Genomic DNA, 27287 nt, shown 5'->3' with positions numbered 1-27287 from the left:
CAGAGAAAATAAATGAAGTGTTAGAGGGCATTCGACCAGTGCAGGTTATTGTAAATTTAAAAAATGTGTGTGAATAAATTAATTCCATCCCCTGGTCTAAGGAGTTTGGACAGCCAAAGTAGGGGACTGCCTGTAGGGGTGAAGTACAGTCGGGACTTCGAGGGCCCTGGGACCGCTACGGTAGCTGTGAAGGCCCTTCAGGAACTCTGAAAAGTGGTGGCACAAGGGGCTCTGGTTAAGACGCAGCAGGTCGTTATGCTACTTAGGATCCAGAACGGGTAAAAAAAAAATAGTAAATATATAAATGCAATGTAAATATTAATCTTACACCAGTTGTATAGTATCATTTGAAGTAATTCCACATACTGTATATCAGTTGACTATATTTGTAAGTAGTACAGGAGATATTATAAGTAGAATTTTGTAAACAATATAAATTTATTAAGGATGAGCTGTGTGTTTAATAGAAAACATTGTTAGCGTAAATTGTATAATATTGTATTATAGGAAAATTTTCTTCTGTTGTTAATTTAATATTTAGTGCTTGACAATAATGTATTTTAGTGTACCATTTGCCACCGAGGTAGACACCTCATTTGCAAATAAAGAGATTTTGATTTTGATTTGATTTTTGATATCAGTGCCGAGGTACGAGAAAGTGTGTGAACAGAATTTTATGTAAAGTCGGGGAATATGGAACTACAGTCTACACTATAAATAATTTTATTCACTCTGTTCGAAATGGTAGTTTAGGGGAAGGTGCCAAAAATGTCATTTTTAATTACCTGTCTTACTGGTCATATTGAAAAGTATTACATAACAAAAGTTATAGAGAATACAATTTCCAATTATTTATGTCTTATTCAGTTTTTCAAGAGACAGTTGTCATGATTGATCCATACTGAAACTGACTTAAGCAAATTATCACAAAAATAATGTATTCTATTATCACCACCTATTCTGTACAAGCCATGTGCTTCGTGGATGAAATCTCCATAATACTGTGTACACTTCTCTGGGACATGTTTCGCCCCTTGTTAAGGGCATCAGCCTGTAGGTAACCTTAAGGTCAAATGTCTGAAACATTATTTATTCATACATAGATTACAATGAAAAATATGTTGCACGTTAATGAGAAAAAAGTCATGAAGGAACGATCGCTTGAATAATAACACAAGAGGGAGTCATGAAAGAAAGGACGACTCACTTTACATTAGATCCTCTAATATCACAGATTCGGAAGAAAACTAAATGTGAAGGCCTCCAATATAGAAAGCTCGTAAAATTGATCAACAAGAACATTGCATTGACCATTGTTTGTTGTGATGTGCATTGTTTATTCTGCTACCATTTATCTCCGATAGATGGGATTACTGCTGTGTATCGAGTATAACAGCCTGCCTGAATATTGGCGGGAAGTAGCTGGGGAGTGGAGAGTTAGATCTCTCTCTTCTTTAGCATGCCATTCCTCTGGTTCATAAATTTTCTCGTACTGCTGGTACATAACACACTGGATCATCATAGTATTCCAGCTATTCGATCCCTACTCTGAAACAGTGATTAGAATGAGCAGTGTGCACACTTAAATGGAATAATTACACAGGAGTGTTTGCGATTGTCTGCAGCCTGGTCATTTAAGCTCTGAAAGTTTGAAATGTTAGATCGACACCATAGTACTTTTCGCTAAAAGTGAGAAAATGTGCTGTTTTCATTTGATCGAAGATATCATATGACAGCATTTCTTTTAATCGCGACATTCATACTGGTGGCATTGTAATTATCTATGTTGACTTCAGTTGGGAAAACTATAAGGGCAGTCTTTCTGATAATTCCGTGGCGAAGCACAGGGTACATCAGCTAGTTATTTGATACAAACAGCATTGCATTTCACATAATTGCGCAGGCGCTTGATGCAGTATATTAATCTATGCATTTGCTAAGTGATGGCATGTAAGTGCATGAGTTCATACTATTTTCGATAGGCTTATCAGTGACCGATCATCTCACTCACATACTTTCTGTGAGGGAATAGAGATGTGTAATTTTTAGCCTTGTAGCCTTGTATAGCATCATTCGGGCTTTGAGACAATAAGTATTATAAATATATCGTAGTACTGTATTGTGCAAGACATGTAGAATGAGCAGTTTTGACCAATTGTATCTCCTGATTTCTCCTGATTTTTCCTGATTTTCATATCAAAAGGTGCTAATTCTTGGTTTTGTAAAGTTGGCAGGTATGCGTTGGTCAACTTTACCATCACCGGGCGAGTTGGCTGTGCGGTTAGTGGTGCACAGGTGTGAGCTTGCATCCGGGAGATAGTGGGTTCGAATCCCACTGTCGGCAGCCCTGAAGATGGTTTTCCGTGGTTTCCCATTTTCACACCAGGCAAATGCTGGGGCTGTACCTTAATTAAGGCCACAGCCGCTTCCTTCCCACTCCTAGCCCTTTCCTATCCCATCGTCGCCACAAGACCTATCTGTGTCGGTGCGACGTAAAGCCAATTGAAAAAAAAAAAAAAAGCTTTACCATCTATCGTTCATATTAGTGATGCATGACAGATTTTAAAATGTACAATTCCACCAGCTGTAACACTAGGCTCTGTTCATTTCATTCAATGTTTTGTATGAAATTCTAGAAATTTCCCACCTCCTAAAGCGTGCTGCTCTGGGCAAAGGCCCAGTTTGCCAAAATATGACTTTACATACATATACATACACTGGCCTACTGCATGAGTTAGCAGTATCTAAAGGAAATATTTGGTTGCACCACTGTACCGTGATGTCTTGGAAGTGCCCAGACCTGTATCATGTGTGATTTAACATTTCGATTGTTGGGCTGAGTGGCTCAGACGGTTGAGGTGCTGGCCTTGTGACCTGAACTTGGCAGGTTTGGTCCTGGCTCAGTCCGTTTGTATTTGAAGGTGCTCAGATACGTTAGCCTCATTTCGGTGTATTTACTGGTATGTAGAAGAACTCCTGTGGAACTAGATTCTGGCACCTCAGCATCACTGAAACCTGTAAATGTAGTTAGTGGGATGTAAAACCAATAACATTATTATTATTATTATTATTATTATTATTATTATTATTATTATTATCCTTAAATTGTACATATATAATCTGGGGGGTGGTAGATGGAGAAAGGGCAGCCCAAGCCCCACGTAGAGAAAAGTGTCTCCATCCCCACATGTACGTTTACATAAACTGAAGTGAGTATTTACAGATTTATAGACAATTTTAAATTTACATATTTACACTCCAAGCACTGTATTCTTAGATTAATAATTATCTTAATTTATTCTATACCTATTAAGAGTAAAAAGCGACCTAGTCATTTGTGCCCTCATTCATACTCTTTTACACACACTCTTTTGAGCTCATACTTATTCATAAACACTCCCACATGCGGGAGGCAGTGGATAAAATCCATTTATATATGTAACAGAGCATTAATTAAGCTTCAGGTGGTGGAAAGGTGAGAGATGTGTTTTGTCTGTCAGGGATTTCTTAAGGAAGGCTATGTCTGTTTCTTTACATAACAACTTCACTGGTGCCAATGACCTGGCTGTGTTTAAAGGGATATGTTTATTTATTATACGTTCTGCTTGGTGCTGGACACCTAGTTTTTTCATATCTTCGATAGTTGTTGGGTGCCAGGAAGGAAGTCCATAGAGTAGTATGGGCCGCACCACGGAAATGTATGCCGTTCATAGGGCTTTACTTCTTCTTCCGGTGAGACATCTACAGACAAAATCTAGTGCTCTGTATGCCTTCACCTCACTTCTTTTATGTGCTTATTCCATTTGAGATTCTCCATAATGTGAATACCGAGCAGTTTGAAGGAGTTGGAAGGTGGTAGTTGGATTCCACATAGAGTAGGTTGATTCTAGAGTTTTTGTCTAGCTCTGCTTAATCTTGTATATTTACACATATCAACATTTATACACATTTTATTTACATCCCATCACTGAGCTATACTATCCAGATTCGATTGGAATTGTACCAGATCTGTTTTTTTCATGGCTCTATAAATGACTGTATAATAGGCATACTGAACCACGGTCGAGTTAACACAATCTGGTAAGTTGAAAGCATTTTGTACAGGAGGGACCATATCAAACTACCCTGAATTACTCCAGAAATAATTGTGGCTTGGTCTGATTTGGTTCCTCTGCACACAACACATTGCGCTCGAACCACCAGCCATGCCAACTGTTTACCCTGAATGCTGTAGTTGTTAAATTTTAACAGAAGTCTCTGTTGTGACACCTGGTCAGAAGCCTTACTCCAGTCCAGGGTTACGCAGTCTATTTCTCCAAAGAGAACTGCCAGTCATCAACGACTTTTATTAAAAGTGCTGTGCAGGATTTTCCAGGAAGGAAGCCATGCTGTTTTGAGTTCAACAGGTTTCTGTCTTTGAGAAAATCCAACGTATATTTAACAACTAGACATTTTGTACATTTGCAGACCCCTGATGTAGTCAAAACTGAGTGGCAATTATCTATGTTTTCTTTGTCTACATCTTTGGAAACCTGGACTATGTTGGCTTCTTTCCATTGTTCATGGAATGGTAGAAGAGTGTGCAAAGAGAAGACGCCAAGGCGGCTGCACAGTACTTCAAAATTCTTGCTGGCACTCGATCTGGCTCGGTCACGACATGTGGTCGTTGTTTTCTTTTCAGAAGTCTCTCCTTGACTTGACTTCACTTTTTGAGAATACAGGTTGGTTAAAGGGAAATGGTGGTGGGGGTGGGGGTGGGGGGGTGTAGTATTCCTTAATTACGTGTTCTTTTCCTCAGTTGGGGTAGAGAAGTCATTTTTAAATTTTCTGTTGAATGGAGGTGTCGGCAATTTCTTGTGGAGTGGAGACTGCTTTACTGTTATATTTAAACACGTATGAAGCTCTGTTCCAATCTTAACACCTGAGAAAAGCCCACAGTTCTTTGGAGTTCGTGCTTAGGGTGTGAATATAAGAATTATAGGAATCTCTGACAGATTGTTTAGCTTGTTCTTAGCTAGCCTGTACTTCTCCGACTCACAGTCGGTCGGGTTTCTTTTTCATTTTAGAAACAGGCGGTCCCTCCTTTGAATCTTTCGTACTATCCCCTTTGTGAACCATGGGGATTTCTGTTTGCTGATTATATTTACTATTGGCGTGGTTTCGTCTATGCGTTGGAAGAAAATTTTCTTCCAGTTTTGCCATATCTTGTTTATATCTATACTGCTGGTGAATTTTGAGGTGAGAACAGGGAGACGGTTTGATAGTAAAGTGGATAGATCATTCCAGTTCGTTTGGGAAAAATTAGAAGCTGTTCTGGTAAGGAATTTGTGAGATGGTTTAACATGGGTCAGTGTTGCAAGAATTGCCTGATAGTCACAAAATCTTGGAATAATATTAAAGGTTTGGATGGATTGTGGTATGTCATTTATGAAAAGATCAAGCGTTGAGCGTGTTGTTTGTGTAATACGCATGGCTTTGAATACTTATTGATAAAGGATAAAGGAATAAATCATAAGAAGTGGAAAGGTATCTATTGCCGAGGGAGTTATTTGGAACGGGCAGCATTTCTGGCCCACGTAATTTTTAGGTTGAAATCACCAACAATATAAATTACATTAATTAATCGTTCATCTGTGTGGTCTTAAACCCTCGTAGTCCCAGTATAGGCCACACAGGTATGTGCCATTAATGTTGCTTGATCTTTTATGAATGAGTAATTGTTTAGGTAATGTTTAATTTGGCTGGTACATCTGTTACCATAAATTTAATGATTGACTGAAATATCAACTGGAACACAGGTCTCTAAGAGCAGGTAAAACTGGCAAATATATTTTCTTTGTATGAGTTGGACTGTGTTTGGGTGTGGGATTGAAGTTTAATAATAAAGCGTACGACTCCATAGACACACGCTCTTTGATGTACTGGAAGGCATTGACAGAAAAACCAGAGCACTTATACAACAGACGCTTACAGACACCACCTCCAAGATCAAGTTCATGGGAGAAATTTTGGAACCCTTCCAGATACACACAGGTGTTCGATAAGGAGACAGGCTCTCACCAGTCTTGTTCAACATGGTGTTAGACAAAAATTATCAAGCAGTGGGAGGAACAAGTTAAAGGAATACAGCTGGGAAGAACATGTGAAACAAAAACAATCATAAAATGTCTGGCATTTGCAGATGACATAGCCATATTAGGCAATAATACACAGGAGGCAAAGGAAGCAGTGGAACGCTTGCATGAAATAGCTGCCAGAACAGGTCTACATATATCTTACGAGAAGACTCAATACATGGAATGACAGAACAACAATGTACACACCATGCATACTGTATATGGATCTGTAAAAAGAGTCAAAAAATCTAAAGATTTAGGGGAATACATACAAATAGGAGGATCAAACAAGGTGTCTAACATAGAACAAACGGAAAAATTCCAGAAACACACAAACTCGCATGGTCACCTTATAATAAGGAAAGCATGTCAAGACAGGCCAAACTGAGACACTACAAAACAGTCATATTACCAGAAGCATTGTATATGTCAGAAACAACCACAATTGGAGCATCAGTCATCACCCCCCCCCCCCCTCGACCCTTCATTGAATTTTCCTAGAATACCTGTTTCTTTGCCTTAACAGGAGATTCCAAATACCAGTTTTTACGTCTGTAACATTTTACGTTTCTGAGATATACTGTAGATATAGTCTTTCTAAAAATTCACCCCAATTTGTCACTCCTGTTTAACCCCCATTAATTAGATTTTCCAAAAAAAAGAATGTTTCTGTATTTTTAAAGGAGATTCCATATACTAACTGTCTGGTCTGTAATATCTTCAGTTTCTGAGATATAAGTATCCTCATTAAAGACATTCAACCCCTTATTCACACTTTTCACGAACCCCCTATTGGGATTTACAGAAAACAAAAAATACATGTTCTTTTATTTTTAAAGGAGATTCTAAATATCAATTTTTACATCTGCAAACTTTAGAAGTTTTGAGATATAGATACAACAATTTTTAAAATACACCCCCCCCCCCACTTTCATCCCCCACTATTTGTATTTCCTAAAAACAAAAATACGTGTTTCTTTATTTATAAACTAGCAAGATACCCGTGCTTCGCTACGGTATTATACGAAATTTATAATTGAATGCTTATTGGTTTATATATAATCCGCCAAAATCCGCGATCTGACTGGTTATCTGAGAGAATCAGCCAAAATTCGCGATCTGACTCGTTTTCTAATAGATTACGGCAAGTTTCCTCCCATTTTTCAATCTTTCTTTCAAGCAATCGATTTCGTACTTCCAGGGCTAGGTCCAGGTATTCCACCCGGTCAGTTGGGTCCCTAAATCTTTGCCTTCTTTTCCTATAAGAATTTTTAATATGGATCAAATCCTTGAGGCGATCCGGCGTGGTGTCCTCTTGGGTGCCTTGGCGGTACTGAACTCGTGGCTGGACTGCATTCTTAGTCATTACCCGTCCAGGACCCGTTTCCAGCGCGGTCTGCACATTTGACGACGGTCCAGAACATTATTATTATTATTATTATTATTATTATTATTATTATTATTATTATTATTATTATTATTATTATTATTATAGATGTTCTGGACTCCACAGCAAGATGCAAGACCGCTACTTGGCGGTAAATTACATCTGCTGCCACTGTCATTGTTAACAATGTGACCAGCACCATTGTCGCGCGTAGCCAAGTGTGCGGGATTTCTGGTGATACGAATGACATATTCCGTGCATTTTTGACCTTATTATAGAGGTGAACAATTGGACGATCAATCTCATTCCTATCGTTTATTTGAAAGGTGTTTAAATTTTTATTTATATGCCAGGAGAATGTACTGTAATCTAAGAACGTTCTCCGAAGAAAAAGATGGCTCTTGAAAACGAACCCAGGAAAGATAAAAAAATGATCGGTTTATGATCAGAATAAGTACATCGGAAATCTACAGCCTGTTTTCAGTCATTCGACAGGGTCAGGAATGGAATGAATAAAGCCCCTATCTGGCGACGGCAATAGGAATTGTGCCGGCTGCCGAAACCTGTCGCACTCCTCTGGGGCAATGGATAATGAATGACAAATGAAATGAAATGATATTGGACAGTGTTGCTGGAATGAATGATGACAGGGAAAGCTGGAGTATCAGGAGAAAACCCTGTCCCGCCTCCTTTTTGTCCAGCACGAATGTCTCGTGGAGTGACCAGGATTTGAACCACACAACCCAGCTGTGAGAGGCAGGCGCGCTGCCACCTGAGCAACGGAGGCTCCTTATAAGTACATTGTGAACAGTAAAATCAACTATTCTCACCTCCTTTTACACCCCACCGCCGTTAAGTTTATTTACCTCCCCCCCCCCGCCCCCGCAAAAATAACAGAAAGGCATGTTTCTTTATGTTTAAAGGAGATTCCAAACACCAATGTTCACGTCAATTACTTTCAGTTTTGAGATATAAGTATCCCCATAAAACTAATTCACTTTTTCACTTCCTTTCACACTCCCCCCCAATTGAATTTTCCGGCAAAAAACTTGTTTCTTTAATAGTAAAGGATCTTCTAAATACCAATTATCACGAATTTAACTTCCTCAGTTCTTGATTTGTGTGACCTCATGAAAGGAATTCAACTCCTTTTCAATCCCGCCCCGCAAGATGATTCCCCCCCCCCCCCAAAAAAAAGCGTTTTTCTTTGTTTCTTAAGGAGATCCAAATACCAATTTTCACGTCTGTGACAACTTTAGTTTTTATTAGACGTAAGTATTCTCATACAATTAAGTCAATTAATTTTTCAATTCTTCCACCCCCCCCGGCTTAATTGGATTTTTCGAGAATACGTGTTTCTTTACTTTAAAGCAGAATCCAAATATCAAATTTCACGTCTGTAACATCTTTATTTTTGAGATATCATTAGCTTAATAAAAATAATGGCATTCAACCCATTATTCACCCTTTTATACCCCTCCTATTGGGATTTTCCGAAAACAAAAAATACATGTTTCTGTATTTTTAAAGGAGGTTTTAATTACCAAATTTTACATCTGTAAACTTTTCAAGTTTTAAGATGTAGATACACTCATTTTAAAAATCACCCCCCCTTTTCACACCCCCCATATTTGGATTTTCCAAAAACGAAAAAATTCCTGTTTCTTTATTTTTAAAGCAGATCCCAAATACCAACTTTCAGGGCTGTAATATCTTCAGGTTCTGAAATAAAAGTAGCCTCATTAAAGGCATTCAACCCATTTTTCGCCCTTTTCCACCCTTGTTACAGTATAAGGATTTTCCGAAAACAAGAAGGTACGTGTATCTTTATTTCTGAGGGAGATTCTAAATACCAATTTTTACATCTATAATCTTTAAAGGTTTTGAGATATAGGTACACTCAGTTTAAAAATTCACCCCGTTTTCACCCCCCCATTAATTGGATTTTCCAAAAACAAAAAAATACGTGTTTCTTTATTTTTAAAGGAGATCACAAACACCAATTTTCAGGTCTGTAATATCTTCAGCTTCTGAGATATAAGTATCCTAATTTAAGACATTCAACCATTTCTTCACCCCTTTTAACCCCCCCCCCCATTGGGATTTTTCAAAAACAAAAAAATACGTGTTTATTTTTAATGAAGATTCTAAATACCAATTTTTACCTCTGTACACTTTCAAATTATTGAGATATAGATACGCTCATTTTAAAAATTCACCCCCGTCCTTTTCACCCTCCCATTAATTGGATTTTCCAAAAACAAAAAATACGTGTTTCTTATTTTTTTTTTTGCTATGGGCTTTACGTCGCACCGACACAGATAGGTCTTATGGCGACGATGGGATAGGAAAGGCCTAGAAGTTGGAAGGAAGCGGCCGTGGCCTTAATTAAGGTACAGCCCCAGCATTTGCCTGGTGTGAAAATGGGAAACCACAGAAAACCATTTTCAGGGCTGCCGATAGTGGGATTCGAACCTACTATCTCCCGGATGCAAGCTCAAAGAGATGCAAGAGATCAAAAGTACCAATTTTCTGATCTGTAATATCTTCTGTTTCTGAGATATAAGTACCGGTATCCTGATTAAAGGCATTCAACCCCTTTTTCACCCTTTTTTACCCCTGCTATTGGGATTTTCTAACAACAAAAAAATATGTGTTTCCTTATTTTTAAAGAAGATTCTAAATACCAATTTTTACATCTGTGAACTTTTAAGGTTTTGAGATATAGATACACTCATTTTAAAATTTCACCCTCCTTTTCACCCCCTTAGCGACGGAATATCCAAAAATCCTCTCTTAGCGAGCACCTACATGTTAATATGAATGTATCCCCAAAATTTCATTATTTATGTCCAGTAGTTTTGGCTCAGCGATGATGAATCAGTCAGTCAGTCAGGACAAGTTATTTTATATATATAGATGACTCAAGAAATTGTCGAGTTTTAGTTGTTTATATCATTCTCTTCCATTTTCAAGCTCTCCCTGGTTGAATACTGCAATAAGTCATATCGCTAATTAAAATCAAACTAATCCGAAAGAATTAATATAGAAATATCCTCTACTGCACCTTTTCAAAATACAGTAGTTTTGAACAGGAACAATATGTTATATCATTTTTCTACAGTGGCTCAGAAGGATGAAAGAATAAGAAGTTACCAAGAAAGTCTGGTTTTATAGAGTTGCGTAAACTTTCAGTCTCATATAACTCGGAGCTAGCTTTTGTGAAATGTATTACTTTTGGACCAGATGATGGATATTTGAATGCCATTCGCCGAAGTTCGATTGTCGCACCATGAAGTAATTTAACAAAATTTAATAAATAATGACAAATTTCTTTTTCTTGCAATTTATTGAAGACTAGCTGTTATCCACAGCTTTGCTTGTGTGGATTTTGTAATTTGTTAAAAGTTGGCATTCCTCGCTACTGCACTAAGACATTTTCTGAAAATTCCTAATATATAAATACTCGCCAAGAAAATGAGTTTCATTTTATCCAGTACCTCTTAGCAAACCACGTTTGTGGTATTGCCTCTTGGGGCTAGGATGATCAGGCTACTGGCAGAGCTTACTCTGGATCATGCGACATAAAACTGTCCATGTGAGAAACATGTTTCTTTTTTTAACAAGATTCCAAATACCAGTTTCCACGTCTGTGACGTCTGCAGTTTTGAGATATAAGTATCCCCATAAAAAAAATTCAACCCCTTTTTCCAGTCCTTCCCCACCACCCCCACCGCTTTAAGTGCATTTTCCAAAAAACAATATTTTTTGGAGATGTAAGTATCCTAATAAATATAATTCACCTCCACTTCATTTCCCCCCTCCCCAAGTGAATTTTCTGAAAACAAAAAAGACGCGTGATTTTTAATTTTTAAAGGAGATTAAAAATACCAATTTTCATGTCTGTAACATGTTACATTTTTTAAATATACTGTAGATATACTCATTCTAAAAATTTACCCCCTTTGTCACTCCTGTTCACCCCCCTTAAGAGGATTTTCAAAAAAAAAAAAAAAAAGTGTTTCTTATTTTTAAAGGAGATTCCAAATATCAACTTTTATGTCTGTAACATCTTCAGGTTTTGAGAAATGAGTATCCTCAGGAAGGGTATTCAAACCCTTTTTCACCCCCCCCCTTCCCTTAAGGGGATTTTCCAAAACCAAAAAGATATGTGTTTCTGTATTTTAAAGGAGATTCCAAATACCAATTTTAAAGTCTGTAAACTGTTAAAACAGATACAGATATAATCATTTAAACAATTCTCCCCACCCCCTTTTTCACCCCATTAGTGATGGAATATCCAAAAATCCTCCCTTTGTGTGCACCTACACTGTAATATAAATGTAACCTTAAAATTTCATTTCTTTTTGTCCAGTATTTTTGGCTCGGCGATGATGAATCATTGGACATTATAAATTTTCCTGCGAATTTACTAATTCGGGACAAATATTTCAGGATCCCTATGGGAATCAACACATATATCATAAGATGATGAATCAGTCAGTTGGTAAGTCATCAGGAGATGTTATTTTATATATATATAGCTCTTCTCCCCATCTGTGGGCCTCCTACTAAACCATTTGTAAGTCTTTTACGTAATTAGCTTTGTGAATATTAAATTGGCGGTCTACATCTCACTTTCTTGCTTCCTTTAATTGCATTTATAGCAGCCTGAAGTTGTTCTTCTGTCCAAGAAGCCCTGGCAGTATTCCTAAATGTGAGGCATCTGTAATGAGTATAGGTATGCTCAGACAGTGGTTATAAATAAAATTATATAATATGACATATTGGTCCATATCAGGATTGCCCATTGTGTTAATTATCAAAATCTTGATATGGGGATATTGGGATGCACAGCTGCCATTAGAGAAGTTATATAAGGTTATGCAAGCAGGAAACAAAAGTTCTTTAACCCTCCATCAGGCGCGCAATGTTTTGTTACACGGATAGGCGCGTGGGCTACACTTGTAGCCCACAATATATTTCAACGGTATTTAATTATCCTTCAAGCTCAAAATTTAGAAACATATTTTATGTCAATCTATGGACTATTATGAGCATTGTTATTACAAAATTTAAAACAATTCACCCATTGAAAATTCTTAAAAGTAAATAAAGCAAAGTGGTGTATTTTCAATTTTGACATGATTGAAATTTAATCCAAGTTTAACGCTCTGGGTTTCATCATTATGAATGCATACTTTCATCAAACTCATATATTTTGTAGATACATTTATTAAAATTAATACTGATGAAAATTTATGGTTTTACAAAGTACCAAACAGCGCACAGGCAACAATAATATAGGAAACGGCCTATGGCGCCAAAATGTTCGTATGACAAAAGTAGTCCACTCAACATTCTAAACAATAAAACAGTATTGTTATGGTATTTGCATTGTTGAAATAAAGAAAATAGTTAACAATTTCATATATTTGGAGAATTTAGTTCATTTTTAACACCAAATTGGAATTTTACAGTAAAACTGAAACTAAAATTTAGTGCAGGTTCCTCATGCCTAATGAATCTTTCTATGCACCTGTTGTGCAGAAAATTAAGCAAGATTTACTGCCATCAACTCTGCATAGTAGGTGTTCATTTTCAATCGATGCACTCCCTACACACCAGCGCTGAATGTTGAGGGCACACCTTTCTGCTGCAGTGCACACAACACTTTCTTGTTGACCTGTCTTTCCCACGTCCACAAGGAAGTACCGGCCAACTTTGTATTCTCGGATCTGAAGTGCAGGTGGTTCGTCTGTAATTCCTAAAAGATTATTAGCTCGTCGTCTCATGGGAGCTGGAATCATTGGCAGTACAGCACGTCTGGCAATCTGGGGCTTCATAAATTCCCATGCAACGGTCTCCAGAAACTTTCGTCTTCGTGGAGGCTGGTAGTTATCATTTGCAGTGAGCACTCGTGAAGCATTGATGCCACCAGTGTTCACAAGATCAAAAAACACCACCATCGGCCACCGTTTGGTGGAGCGGGCAACTTCATACTTGCCACTCATCTGGTTAAAAGCGTCCACTCCAACCTTAGTATCCGTGGCATGTTTTTCTAAATCACCTGTTTCAGTGTCAATCACTTTGTCATGGTGCATTGACGACTGCACCAACACTCTCTTCTTCTTTTTGGGACTGTAAGACACAAGGGTCATGTCTTAATGAAACCCTAACAGGGATGAATGTTCTTTACGATTAGTATTCGGCTGAAACTCTTTTGGAATCTCTTGTTTGTTCTTGCAAATTGTCCCAAGGTACGTCAACTGCTTCTCAGTGAAAAACTTTTCTTTCAGAGGAATGGAAGTGAACCACTTGTACCCTGTCACATTTCGATTTGTACCTTGAATGGGCTGGACCATCCTTAGAACAACATCAGCAGCAGAGTTTGACATTTGGAAGGGACTTCCATCCGGCTGTGTTCCAATGTAAACCTCTAAATTTACAGTGTAAATACTCTTTGCACAAACCAAAGCACAAACTTTTACTCCATATTTAGCTGGTTTGCTGGGCATGTACACTTTGAATGGACATTTTCCCCTGAATGCAGCCAACTGTTCATCAGTGGTACAGTACTCACTGAATTAAAATGAATGTTGAAAATTTTGTACGAACATATCAAATATTTCTCGGATCGGTGCAAATACGTCCAATTCTCGGCGCAGTGTACGATCACGTATATTGTCGAACCTAAGGCAACGCAAGAGAAAATGGAATCTTTTTTCGCTCATAGCGAGATAACATGATTCCACTCCAGATCCACAGGAATTGTCCCATACTTGATTACTATTTCTTCGGTTTACTCCCAAACAACCAGTGAGCAATAAAATTCCAGTGAAGGCATGAATTTCAGTCTCGTCAGTAAGTCTTGCGTCTCTCTCACGCACAGATTTCTTTTTCACCCCCACAATATAAATGTTTGTATTGGTAGTAATGGTTTTCACAATATTAGCATTGAAAAAGAGTTCGAAACATTGAAGCTCTGACTGGGCATTCCTAGCACTCCCCTTCGGCACTGGAAAGTGCATAACAGTATTGTGTTCTCGAGTACGAACATTGGGAGCTGCAATATCCTTTCTCCATCGAAAATTATCTTTTCCATAGTAGAACATGTTGCCTTGCACATGTTCCTCTTCAGATTCCCTATGGGAATCAACATCTATATCATCACACAGATAGGCGCGCGGCTACAGTTGTACCCCAACCGAATACACTAAATCCCGAGAGCAGCATGACGAAGAAAGGTACTGATAGTCTCACCCTCTACGGACAGCGAGCCTAGGAGTGGGGGAGAATACAAAATGGCTGGTCTACGCCTGTAGCCCGTGCGCCTAACGGAGGGTTAAACTGGAATTAGCACCCAATTAGTTGTACTTTAAGGCTATACCACATTACCCCTAAATAAATTTGTTATTTCTTACTTACCTCAAAATCTATGAAGCCTCACAAAAACACAAGATTGAATGTAAAGCACAGTAGAAACAACTACGTCACCTCCACAATGATAAGATTCGACAGAACTGAAGTTACCGATATCGTCACTAGGCCAAGATAAGTGAACGGAGCCGTACGTACTGCCAACATTTGAAATGTAGATGCGTACCATTACCCGCTTTGTACGAAAACCTCCTCCATTCCCCGCCTTAAGTTCTATTTCTGAGACTGTCCTGTCTAGCTTCTGAGAACATCAGGGGAAAGGGGAAAGAATTTGTCAAAGGTAGTCCACTTGCTAGTCCAATTCACAAGACATTTGAATAATGCTGTGCACAGAAGCAGTCTTTACCTGCTTGTGTCTTTCCAGTAAGTCAGGTTCTTAACTTGCTCCATGTGAATCCTAGGCTCTAGGGAGATGTACTGTCCTTCACATACTGTACATTCATTACAGTGCAGAGTCCAAATATCAGGTTCACTCCAGATGGTGGTGAGAAGTGTAGAGGATAGAGGATTGTGCATGGCACAGACTATTCCTGTTCCTCAAGGAAAAACTGTTGACAGAATTTCCTGCTGTAATAGATGATAGATGGTAGAGGTATGAAGTTCCTGAGGGATAAAAGTGGTAGCCCCTAAATCCCAGGAAATAAGATGATGGGGCTACAGAAAACTGAGGTGAAAAACGTAGTGTGATGACCACAATAGCAGCAAGGCAAGCTGGCAAGGCAAAACTTCTTACTCGACTACACCAAGAATACCTAATAAAAGAAATAGATAGTGTGCAGAGGAAAGCAGCAAGATTTGTAACAGGGGATTTCAGGAGAAAGAGTAGTGTATCAGAAATGTTAAAGGAACTTGGGTGGGAAACTTTAAGTAAGAGAAGGGAGAAAACTAGACTTACAGGATTATATAGAGCCTATACAGGAGAAGAAGCATGGGGAGATATCCGTGAGAGGCTTCAGTTGGAAAATAATTATATCGGCAGGACTGACCACAAATATAAAATTAGAAGGAATTTTAGCAGAAGCGATTGGGGTAAATTTTCATTCATTGGGAAGGGTGTGAAGGAGTGGAACAGTTTACCAGGGGTAGTGTTTGATCCTTTTCCAAAATCTGTACAGATATTCAAGAAGAGAATAAACAGCAACAGAGAAAATAAATGAAATGTTAGAGGGCGTTCGACCAGTGCAGGTTATTGTATATAAAAAAATGTGTGTGAATAAATTAATTCCATCCCCTGGTCTAAGGAGTTTGGACAGCCAAAGTAGGGGACTGCCTGTAGGGGTGAAGTACAGTGGGGACTTCGAGGGTCCTGGGACCGCTACGGTAGCTGTGAAGGCCCTTCAGGAACTCTGAAAAGTGGTGGCAAAAGGGGCTCTGGTTAAGACGCAGCAGGTCGTTATGCTACTTAGGATCCAGAACGGGTAAAAAAAAAAAAAAAAAGTAAATAAATAAATGCAATGTAAATATTAATGTTATACCAGTTGTATAGTATCATTTGAAGTAATTCCACATACTGTATATCAGTTGACTATATTTGTAAGTAGGACAGGATATATTATAAGTAGAATTTTGTAAACAATATAAATTTATTAAGGATGAGCTGTGTGTTTAATAGAAAACATTGTTAGCGTAAATTGTATAATATTGTATTATAGGAAAAATTTTCTTCTCTTGTTAATTTAATATTTAGTGCTTGACAATAATGTATTTTAGTGTACCATTTGCCACCGAGGTAGACACCTCATTTGCAAATAAAGGGATTTTGATTTTTTTTTGAAGTAAAATCTCTTTCTTCAGCATTTGTCAACTACATGGATTTACTGTCTCCATTTAGTTCTGTCCTGGACGAAGACTGTTCAGAGACTGACGCTGTTCAGATCTTTGTGAAGAGTATTGGTCCATTGCTGGTCAGGTCGTCCCTTTGGTTTCCTGCCAACGACTTGCAAAGTGTAACCCATCTCCGCGATACTGTCTGCTCTTGCCCTATCCCTGATGGTTTCATTGGAGATGCGATTCAGTTTATTTATACTAGCAGTCCACCTCAGCTGCACAAACAAAATAAAATAAAATACTGGTAAAATGTTTCTTTCCATTGGGGGGGCGGGGAGAGTGGATTCCCTGCAGATCTGCAGGCATGTTTAAACCAGTTCAACAAACCCTCGATCTTGCAGTTCACAAGAGAATGTTTACAACAAAGAAAGAAAAGATCATAACGTGAGAAGGGATGAAGATAAGGTTAGATAAGAGGTAGAGTAGGAATAATCAGGGAGATTGCATAGGCTATCTTCAGTTAATCTTGAGTATGTCTAAAGTCACTCTGGCTCATTTTGGGTTTTGGCCGGGGGCTTGTGTTGTTTCTGGCACCATGTGATTACTCAGACGAAAATTCCAGCTTAAGATTCACTGGGATCCAAACTCAGGACACCACAAACCTACTATGCTGGCGTAGCAGGGGGAGAGGTGATACTCCCACGTGGCGTGTCCCAGGTGGCGGATAGGGGGGTCCTAACCGGCTTGCCGGCAGACTTGAGGGAAATAAAATACCTCTCGCGGACCAAACACACAACCCCCTGAGGGTGGGGGGCGCAGATGAAGAATGCACCCACGGTATCCCATGCCTGTTATAAGAGGCGGCTAAAAGGGGCAACCAAGGGATGATTGTCCTAGAACCATTAAACTACTTGTGATTAGTACCACCACACGGGGAGCAACATGCATCGCTTTTACTTGCGCGTAGTACGACTATGTTAGTTATCAAATAGGTTTGTGATTAGTAGCAACAGAGTGCGTTGCTGGCTTTTACAGTACCTGTGATTAGTACCACTTCAGGAGCGACAGCATGGTTCTGGCGTGCCTATTATTAGTACCCACTGTATGAGGAACACCACGGGATAGTACGAGTCCCTGTGGTTAGTACACGTATGTGATGAACACCATAGGTTTGCGTTGCCTGTAAATGGCGCTGCAATGTGCGAAACACCATAGGTCCGTATTACATGTGCGAATTTCATTACCTGTGAGTAGTACCTTAATGTGTGGAATACCACGAGTCTACGCCACTTTTGATTAGTACCACAACATGACAAATACCATGGTTTTACTTTCCTAACGATAAGTACCATTATGAGAGGCCGATGACTTGGATTTTGGACTCCTTTAGACTACAAGCATCATCGATTCAGTATTATGCTATAGAAGCAGTCCCTTGGTCAGTAATACCATTGTTTTAAGTCAGTTTCTGTGAATGTGAGGCATTGCAGGTCGGATCCACTGATTGTTTTAAATTCATATCCATCCATCTATTCATCCCTCGTCCTCACATTTTGAATTCTGGTCAGTGGAGGATTTCGGACTTTTAATTTGTCATTACATTTCGTCTCATTTCGTACCATTAGGGGCTGATGACCTAGATGTTAGCCCTTTTAAACAAGCATCATCATCATCATCATCATCATCATCATCAAACCTAGGACATTTAGATGGAAAGCCAGTAGCTAACCCATTGTGCTGATTGTGGCCTGTCCAAGGCAGACTATTCTTTTGTTTTTTTAACCTCCTAGATGTGAGCTTCATGACTGCGATTTTGCTTGTAACATTTGACATGTACTTTTTTTTTACAATTGGTTTTACGATGCACCAACACAGATAGGTCTTATTGGCAGTGATTGTGTACATCTGTCCAATTTGTTTCCGTAGATTTATCATTATTATCATGATTATTATTGTTGTTATTATTTATTTATTTATTTATTTATTTATTTATTTATTTATTTATTTATTTATTTATTTATTTATTTATTTATTTTGGCTTTGTATTGCTGAAGTTTATTCTTTGTAAGGGAAACTGGTGGTAAGGTGTGCTGTATAATTGTTCTGACTTCTCCTTAGGTCTGGTGCGTGAAGTACGTGATGCAGCCAGAGTTCGAGAGGAGGCCTTGCTGTCTAGAGTTCGTGGTATGCTTGGCAGTACAGAATCTATCAAATGGGAGGAGTTATCAAGGCAGAAGGTGGGAGTAAGATCTTTTTTGATTATATCATCTTCTTTCTGATTCCACTAACAGAATACCAAGCCATTTGGCTCACGTTTGGGAGATTACGGGTTCAAACCCTATTCTCAGTGGCCTTGAAGATGTTTTTCTGTGGTTTTCCATTTTCACTCCAGGCAAATGCTGGGGTTGTACTTTAGACCACAGCTGCTTCCTTGCCTATCCTATCCTAACCCTTTTGTGCCCTATTATTGCTTTGATTTAAAAAAAGAAACAAAAAGGTTCACATGATCAAAAATTCAAGTTATGCTAGTTAAATACAGCACTGTTACCTCTTTCCTATGTTGTGTAATTAATTGGAGCATAAATAGGAACAATGTCGTAGTTAAAAATAATCAATTTGCCTTTTTCCATGGAACAGTGATATTTGTAGTATTATTTTCCTCCACGTTTTCTTTCGTGTGACATGAATTCAGTAAGAGAATATTTGAAATTCAAACATTGTCCAACCTTGGACATCATGATACATACTTTTATGATGATGGAAATAAGAGAACTTTGTCATTATCTGCACACTACAGATTAGTAAAGGCAAGAAAAGGGAACTCAATTTAGCTACTGGGAAATATTATATTTGAAGTAATCATACATGTTGTGGTCTAGGCTAGGTGTATCAAACATAATGTGTCTGTGATATTATTCCAGATGAACTGTGGCAAAATATGAAGTTTCTATTAAGTTTTTGCTTAACGAGCTATACAATTTGAAAGCTTTTCAGTCTGTCGAAACACTGTGGAAAATAAAGTAACATACTAATAAACAAAGAATGACTTGTTTCATTCTACAAGAACATCCTAAGATTCTATCAAATCACTTTTAACTTTGCATACATATATACAATACTATTCGTGTTGCATAAACTTGTTGATGGTTATGAAATTTCTTTTGTTAAGAAGGAAGCCTTACTTTCCAGTGTCGACTCAGTTAAATGTAACTTAAAAACTCTTCAGTCTATCGAACACACAGGTTAAGTAAATATTACACTACGACATATCTGTAAAAATGTATTATTAAACATTATTAAATTTGTATTTTATCCCTTGGGTTTTTTTTTTTTTTTTTTTTACAGGTATATTGTAGTATAATATTTACCGAACCTGTGTGTTTGGCAGAGTGAAAAATTTTAAGTTACTTGATTGTGAATTGGTGATATAATGAACAAGTGAGACAAATGTATTAATGCAGAAGTCCTCCATTGTCACCTTAGTTGTCACCTTGAGAAAGTTTTCTGCACTTATCTTAAGCTGTGTCCATTACCTCCAGCAACTACTGTTGAACTGAAGCCAGTACCTTTGCTCCGGTTGAGGTTTGCTGTTTACTGGGATGAGGGGTAGGTGTTAGGCAATAACTCTGTTCAGCAGAGATAGTAGAGGAGTGTTACTTCGTTATACTGTATAATGTCTCTTGGTTTCAATTCTTAGGAATTTTAATTTACAGGCCCACCTTTCAGTACTTCATAGTCTAACACAATTTAAGAGATAAATTTAGTCATATTTTCTTAGGTACATGTTTTGACCTCATGTGGTCATCATCAGCCGATATAATTAACAAAACGCTTTAGAATAATGTCTCAAAATCTATGAAATGATGAGTATCATGTGTATATAAAAAATGTTATTTAAAAAACACTTTGTAAGCGTCTGTCATAAAATCTTCTTGCTTAGTCCTTGTTAAAATTAATGATATAATTGTTGAAACACCTTTTTTTTAACAACACACCAACGTTTCTGCATTGACGTTAACGATTAGAAGCATTCTCTATAATTTCAAGGTCTATTTTAAGGAAGAAGAGAAGTTTCCCCAAAAAATTTTTTTAAAATGAACACAAGAAGATTTTTATGATAGTCACTTTCAGAGTGATTTTTAAATAACATTTTTACGCACGCATGATACTCGTAATTTCATTTTTGATAGATTTTAAGAAGTTATTCTAATGTCTTTTTTGTTAATTATATTGGCTGATGACCACAATAGGTTAAAATATGTACCAAAGAAAGTATGACTAAATTTATCCCCTAAATTCTATTAGTCTATCAAGTATTTGAAGGTCGACACGTAAAATTAAAATTCTTGAGAATTGAAACCAAGAGTTAGTAGCTCAGTACAGAACAGTCATGAAGTTTGTTTGCCGTATGTATTACATGTATGAGCGAGTAAATGCATGATAATGATTTTGAATTAAAATGCAGAAATAAATTAAAGTGTGTTAAAGTGTATGTTAGTGTATTTCTTTTACATGTATGTTACATGTGTTACAATTAGTTTTTTTTGACAGACTGAAAAGCTTTAAAGTTTTAATAACTGAGTTGACACTGAAAAAAATAGGGTTTCCTTCTTAACAGAATAATGAGCCGTAGGAAATAAATGAATAAATCACACAGTAGAATACCTCTTATTTGACAGGTATTAGTAAGTAGTATAATACAGAACATCATTCAGTTAGTTAAATGAAATCAGCTATGTCGTCTTCTATTCTTCTATCAGAGCGCAGATAATTGCGAACAGTTTTTCTGCCTCTTAAGGTTGAACACATTTAAATTAAGAAGTCAGCTTACAGTTGATCATGTAGAAAGTATTATGAGAGTTGTATCAAATCAAAATATTTCACCAGATTTTGAACATCTGGTATGCTAGAAGCAATGCTAGACTTCCAGTTCAAGGTATTTTTTCACTGTAGATGCCATTGTAAACTTATAAAATTGTTTGCTCACCGAGTATATGTCCATTCTTGTAGTTTGTTCATTGAATGTATTATTCATACATTGCATCCAGTTATATAACGTTCAGAGAGAGTAGTGTTCGCTGACAATGGGCATGGAGAACACAGATAAGAGCACTCCAGCAAGGTTTGTTTACCATTGTCGGGCAGTAGTGAAGTTGTTTTAATAATATAAAAGTAATTTCCCTTTCTAACAAGACAGAACATGTTTTTAAAAAATAGTGAAAATGAGGGGGATTCAAACACTGTTGCAAGTTTCAAACTGTTGACGTATAAATAATAAGTGATGTACTCCCAAGAATGCTCCTCATCCCATAAAAAAAACAAGGGCTTGTGATTTGACCCCTCATTACAAATTCTGTTTAGCTAACCTCCAATTATCTGAACCATAAGGCAATTCATCACGGTGTGGGGGTAGTGCACCTGCCTATTACCCGAAGGCCCTGTTAGAAAAGAAGAAAGTTGGAAGTTTATAGCACTAAGCAGTGGCAGCTGCTCTTAACAAGCTAATGAGCTGTGGCTCACTAATTATCTTTATTTAATTCAATAATACTTTTTATATCAAACTGTGGGCTTTTATATGAAACTGGTAGATATTTCAAGCATTCTTTTTTTTAACTAGCTGTGTTGACTTCACTTGGCTTACCGTATTTCACTGCATAATCGTGGTCACCGCGTAATCATCACATCTGTTATTTTCAATACAAAAATCAGATTTTAAAATTTCATCGTATAATCGTCACATGTTCAAATTTTGTTCCTCAAGCTGCTTAAAATGTAAACAGAACTGCGATATAAATTGCATATGAAAGCAGAATTTAAATACATCTTTGGTGTATGGGGAGATTAGCAACACAGTCATGTTTGCAAGATGTCGGTACAACTTTTGCCAAATACATCGCTATTGACAGTGTAGAGACTACTTCAGAGGACCAGGATCCCGCCATGTTGATCAGCTGTGATCACGTGACATCAGACAAAGCTGCTGATCTAGCTGATGAACGTGCGTATAGAATAGTTTGTGATTTTTAGCTTGTCATTCAATTTCCGCCAGTTATGCAGTTACTCTAATTTCACCACGAACCTACTATGCTGGCATAACACATGTTGCGTCCCAGGTGGCAGATAGGATGGTCCTAACCGGTTTGCCGGTGGACTTGAGGGAAATAAACTACCTCTCGCGGACCAAACACACAACCCCCTGTGGCTGACGACGAATTCACCCACGGTATCCCCTGCCTGTTGTAAGAGGCAACTAAAAGGGGCGACCAAGGAATGATCAAATTAGAACCATGAAACTACTTGTGATTAGTACCACCATGTGGGGAACACCATGGCTCGCTTTTACTTGTGCGTAGTACCACTATGTTGGGTACCAAATAGGTTTGTGATTGGTAGCAAACAAGAGCACGATGGCTTTTGCAGTACCTGTGATTAGTAGCACTATATGAGCAACACCATGGGATGACTGGACCCATGGTACTGGCTTGCCTATGATTAGTACCCACGATATGAGGAAGACACGGGATAGTACGAGTCCCTGTGGTTAGTACCCTTATGTGATGAACACCATAGGCTTGCGTTGCCTATAAATGGCGCTGCAATGTGCAAAACAGCATAGGTCTGTAATGCATGTGCGAATTTCATTACCTGTGAGTAGTACCATAATGTGTGGAATGTCGCGATTCTATGTTACTCTTGATTAGTACCGCAACATGACAACTACCATGGTTCTATTTTCCTAGCGATAAGTACCATTGTGTGGGGCCGCTGACTTAGATTTTGGATCCCTTTCGAGTACAAGTACCATAGGTTCAGTATTGTGCTATAAAAGCAGTCCCTTGGTCAGTAATACTTTTGTTCTATGCCAGCTTTTGTGCATGTGAGGCACTGTGGGTCAGTTCCACTGATCGTTTTAAATTCATATCTGTCCATCCGTCCGTCCATTCATTCATTCTTCGTCCTCACGTTTTGAATTGTGGTCAGTGGATGTTTTTGGGCTTTTAGTTTGTCATTTCATTTTGTCTCATTTCGTACCATTAGGGGCCAATGACCTAGATGTTAGGCCCCTTTAAACAACAATCATCATCATCATCATCACTATCATCACTCTAATTTCACTCACAGAAAATTTTCTTTCCTCAGCTCTGTTTCCATACTGTTCAGTGAAGACAATTACATTTAGCTGGATGACCGCCGAATAGTTTCTGTAATTACCCATGATCAGAAATAAATGTATCATGTGTTAATGTGTTGCTTTGTAAGTTACTGCTGGTAACTGTTCAGTATTATTGAATTAAAAAATTATATTTCTACAAACACGCTGAAAACTGAGATGGTTCGGACATGTAAAAAGAATGGGAAAGGAACGGATAGTAAGGAGGGAATCGGAAAGATAAGTTAAGGGAAAGAGACCAGTTGGAAGACCGAGAAGAAGGTGGATGGATCAGATTTTGAAGGACATTGGAGAAGCTGGATTGGATGTGGCGGAAGTAATGAAGCAGGAAAAGTGGAAGGACAGAGAAGAGTGGAGGAGGCTTGTTAACCACACCTGGGCGACTGAAGTGGGACGACGACGATGATGATGATGACGACGCTAAAAACAAAATAAAACTTACATTCACTCACTCTCTCTCTCTCTCTCTCACACACACACACGCGCGCGCACACACACACACACACTCACACTCACTCTCTCTCTCTCTCTATACCTCTGTGCATTCTAGATCAGTTGTTACTTCCGCAAGAGTAGGCCTACCTAATAAACACGAAATGGGAAAAGCATACATCACACCCCCCATGACTTGGAGAGGCCCACTTGTGAACTACACGAGTTGCAAGCAGGGGTGTACCTATTCATAAATTTCCTGATACCAGAATGTTCAAATATGTATCATAGCAGACCACAAGAATGTGGCCCATGGTGGCTGATTACATGATAGTTTAATGAAAACAGGACAGTCATTTGATGTTTGCCAGTGATAAGAACAAATATTAACTGTTTTTTTTTCGTGAAAGATTCTCAGTGACTCATTTTGTTGCCATTTGCCTGTGCGTTCTGATACCAGTGTACTCCTTGTTGCAAGGTGTTAAAAGCTGTACAGTACTAGTAGACAAGTGTGTGCAGTACTGGTATTTCCCGGCGATGTTGCCTACAAGTGATAACTTACTGCCTTTTACATATTTCAAATGAGAACTCATAATATCACAGGTGAATAAATTGTGCATTGTCTAGTGACCACCTTCTCAAACTACATATCGTGTTGCTTTTCTTTGGACTTTTTTCAAGTTCTCGAATCAAGTAATCCTGGACCATACTCTATTGCCATGCCTCATACATATACTGACATTATTTATTTATACGCTTGATTTGGACTATTTTAATTACTTTGAAGTACACCCACGTTCATAAAAAACAGAACACATGGAACGACTAGGGATAGGAAGTTCATATTCACAGGACACGATTCATTAGTATGTTCTGCAGAAACGATTAGCATTTCAGTCACCTGGGTTCAGCATGTATTCTGTTGCCTAGTAGGCACTGGGTCCTCCATGGGCACTGATAACTTGTTCTATGTGTGATGGCATCGATTCGTATAAGGCGCGAATGGTGTCCTGGGGTATAGCCATCCATGCTGCGTTCACCTGGTTCCACAGTTCATCTTTGGTGGTTAGCATTGGGTCACAGCGCTGCACCCGTTATTTCACCATATCCCATACATTTTTCATTGGCGACAAGTCCGGTGATCAGGCGGGCCTGGAAAACAGTCTGACATCCTGTGATAACAAGAAGACATGTGATAAAATTTAATTTAATAAATAAGTGTTGGGATCGGGTTCGGATCCCACTGGTGTCCAGTTGGCCATTTTTGTTCTGTACTTAACATCTCTTCAACACGTACTAAATGTACGTAACACGACCTAATAGGTTGAAAGTCGGTTTCAAAATGAATAGTGTTTTGGGTAAATAAAGTGAACTCTTAGATCCCAGAGAATCACTGGACAGGTGGAAGGAACATTTTGAAAATCTTTTTGTTGTAAAAGGAAATCTTTCTGGTTACGATGTGAACAACCAAGCTCATGGGAAGGAGGACAATGAGTTTGGTGAAATTACGCATAAGGAAGTGGAAGGGATGGTAAATAAATTCCATTTTCATAAGGTAGCAGGAATAGGTGAAACCAGACCTGAAATGGTGAAATATAGTGGGAAGGCAGAGATAATATGGCTTCATAGAGTAATAAGATTAGGATGAAATGTTAGTAAGGTACCTTCTGATTGGACAAAAGCAGTAATTGCATCTATCTATAAACAAGGGAACAGGAAGGATTGCAAGAACTATCTCGGTGATCACTGACATTTTGGAAGGGACATTGCAATCAGTGGTTGAGAGGAAATTGGGTGAAGACCAGTGTTGTTTCAGACCACAGAGGGACTGGCAGGATCAGATTTTCAGTATGTGCGTGGTAATTGAAACATGCTACAAGAGGAATAGACAGTTATGCTTATGTCCCATAGATTTAGAGAAGGCATATTACAGAGTATCAAGCTGTGCTGGGGGATTATGAGATTAAGGGTTAGATTATTAAAATCAATATGAAACAAGTAAATTTATTGAAGTGGTCAACCCATTCAATACAATACATCCGTGTGAATGTTTATAACTTAAGCATTGGGACATGTTTCGCCCTTGTTGTGGGCATCGTCAGCCCATCTCTCAGCCTCACAATCAATGAGAGATAGAGAGAGACTCATAACATGTAATAGGTTGAACAGTTCTTCATTAGGGTCAATTTTTTCACGTCTTCCCATGAACCTTCTTACCAGTATTGATTGATCAAAACTTATCAGTGACCTTGAAGGGCAGCACTAATATAGCAGGAAGTAGGAAGTGCAGCCCAGAAATGTGATGACAAGGTATTGTACCAGATCACTGTTATCACGTTCTCTCATTTTTCTGATTTGATTCAGAGATATTCTTTTTGTGAAGTGAATCGCTATGTAATGAAACTTGCTGTCAGTGTACGGTAGAAATAACAGACAAGTATAAGTTCATAAGAGTTTATACGGAGAGGTTAGGACATACTTCATAGCTGATGCTAAGCTATAATACAGGGTGGCGCTCCAACAGCTTATAACATAAATAACTTTTTAAAATCATATGTCGAATGCCATTCAACTCTTGTCCATGGTTTGACTGTTTCCTGAAAATTCCTGTGGAGAGAGTGTAGTGCATCCGATTGCTGGCTTTTGTTTAAGTTGTGTTTTCGCCATGGTTGACTATAGTTGCATCTGTGTTAAATGGCATGCTAAAAATATGCTAAGAGGATGGGGCTGTAAATAAGCAAAATGTTCGAGTTTGGGTGACAAGAGAGCCTAAAATTGTCCACAAAAAAAGCAGTCATGCAGAGAAAGATACCATTTGGGTTGTTTTATCTGGCCATAGAATTATTAGCCTTATTTTCTTCAGTAAGCCAGCTAATCTGTAGCACTACTCCAGTATGTTGCAGAATGATTTTCTTCCTTTACTATGAATCTAAACGCAGTGTGTTTTTGTCCAAAGATGCGATGCCTCACACTG

General features: G+C 38.2%; 1 protein-coding gene across 4 annotated transcripts in view; it reads left to right on the top strand.

Annotated features, from left to right (window-relative positions):
• Nucleotides 1–27287, top strand: part of LOC136863855 (uncharacterized) — a 311541-nt gene that overhangs the window by 120466 nt on the left and 163788 nt on the right. For all 4 annotated transcript variants that reach the window (XM_067140201.2, XM_067140198.2, XM_067140199.2 and 1 more), the window contains one exon: nucleotides 18829–18947. In XM_067140201.2, the coding sequence (XP_066996302.1) occupies nucleotides 18829–18947 (119 nt within the window). The remainder of the gene's footprint in view (nucleotides 1–18828; nucleotides 18948–27287) is intronic.

This window comes from Anabrus simplex, chromosome 2 (genome assembly GCF_040414725.1).
Source record: "Anabrus simplex isolate iqAnaSimp1 chromosome 2, ASM4041472v1, whole genome shotgun sequence".
NCBI classification, from domain to species: Eukaryota; Metazoa; Arthropoda; class Insecta; order Orthoptera; family Tettigoniidae; genus Anabrus; species Anabrus simplex.
The sequence above is the reverse complement of the archived record's forward strand: the minus strand, read 5'-3'. Positions and strand labels throughout refer to the sequence as shown.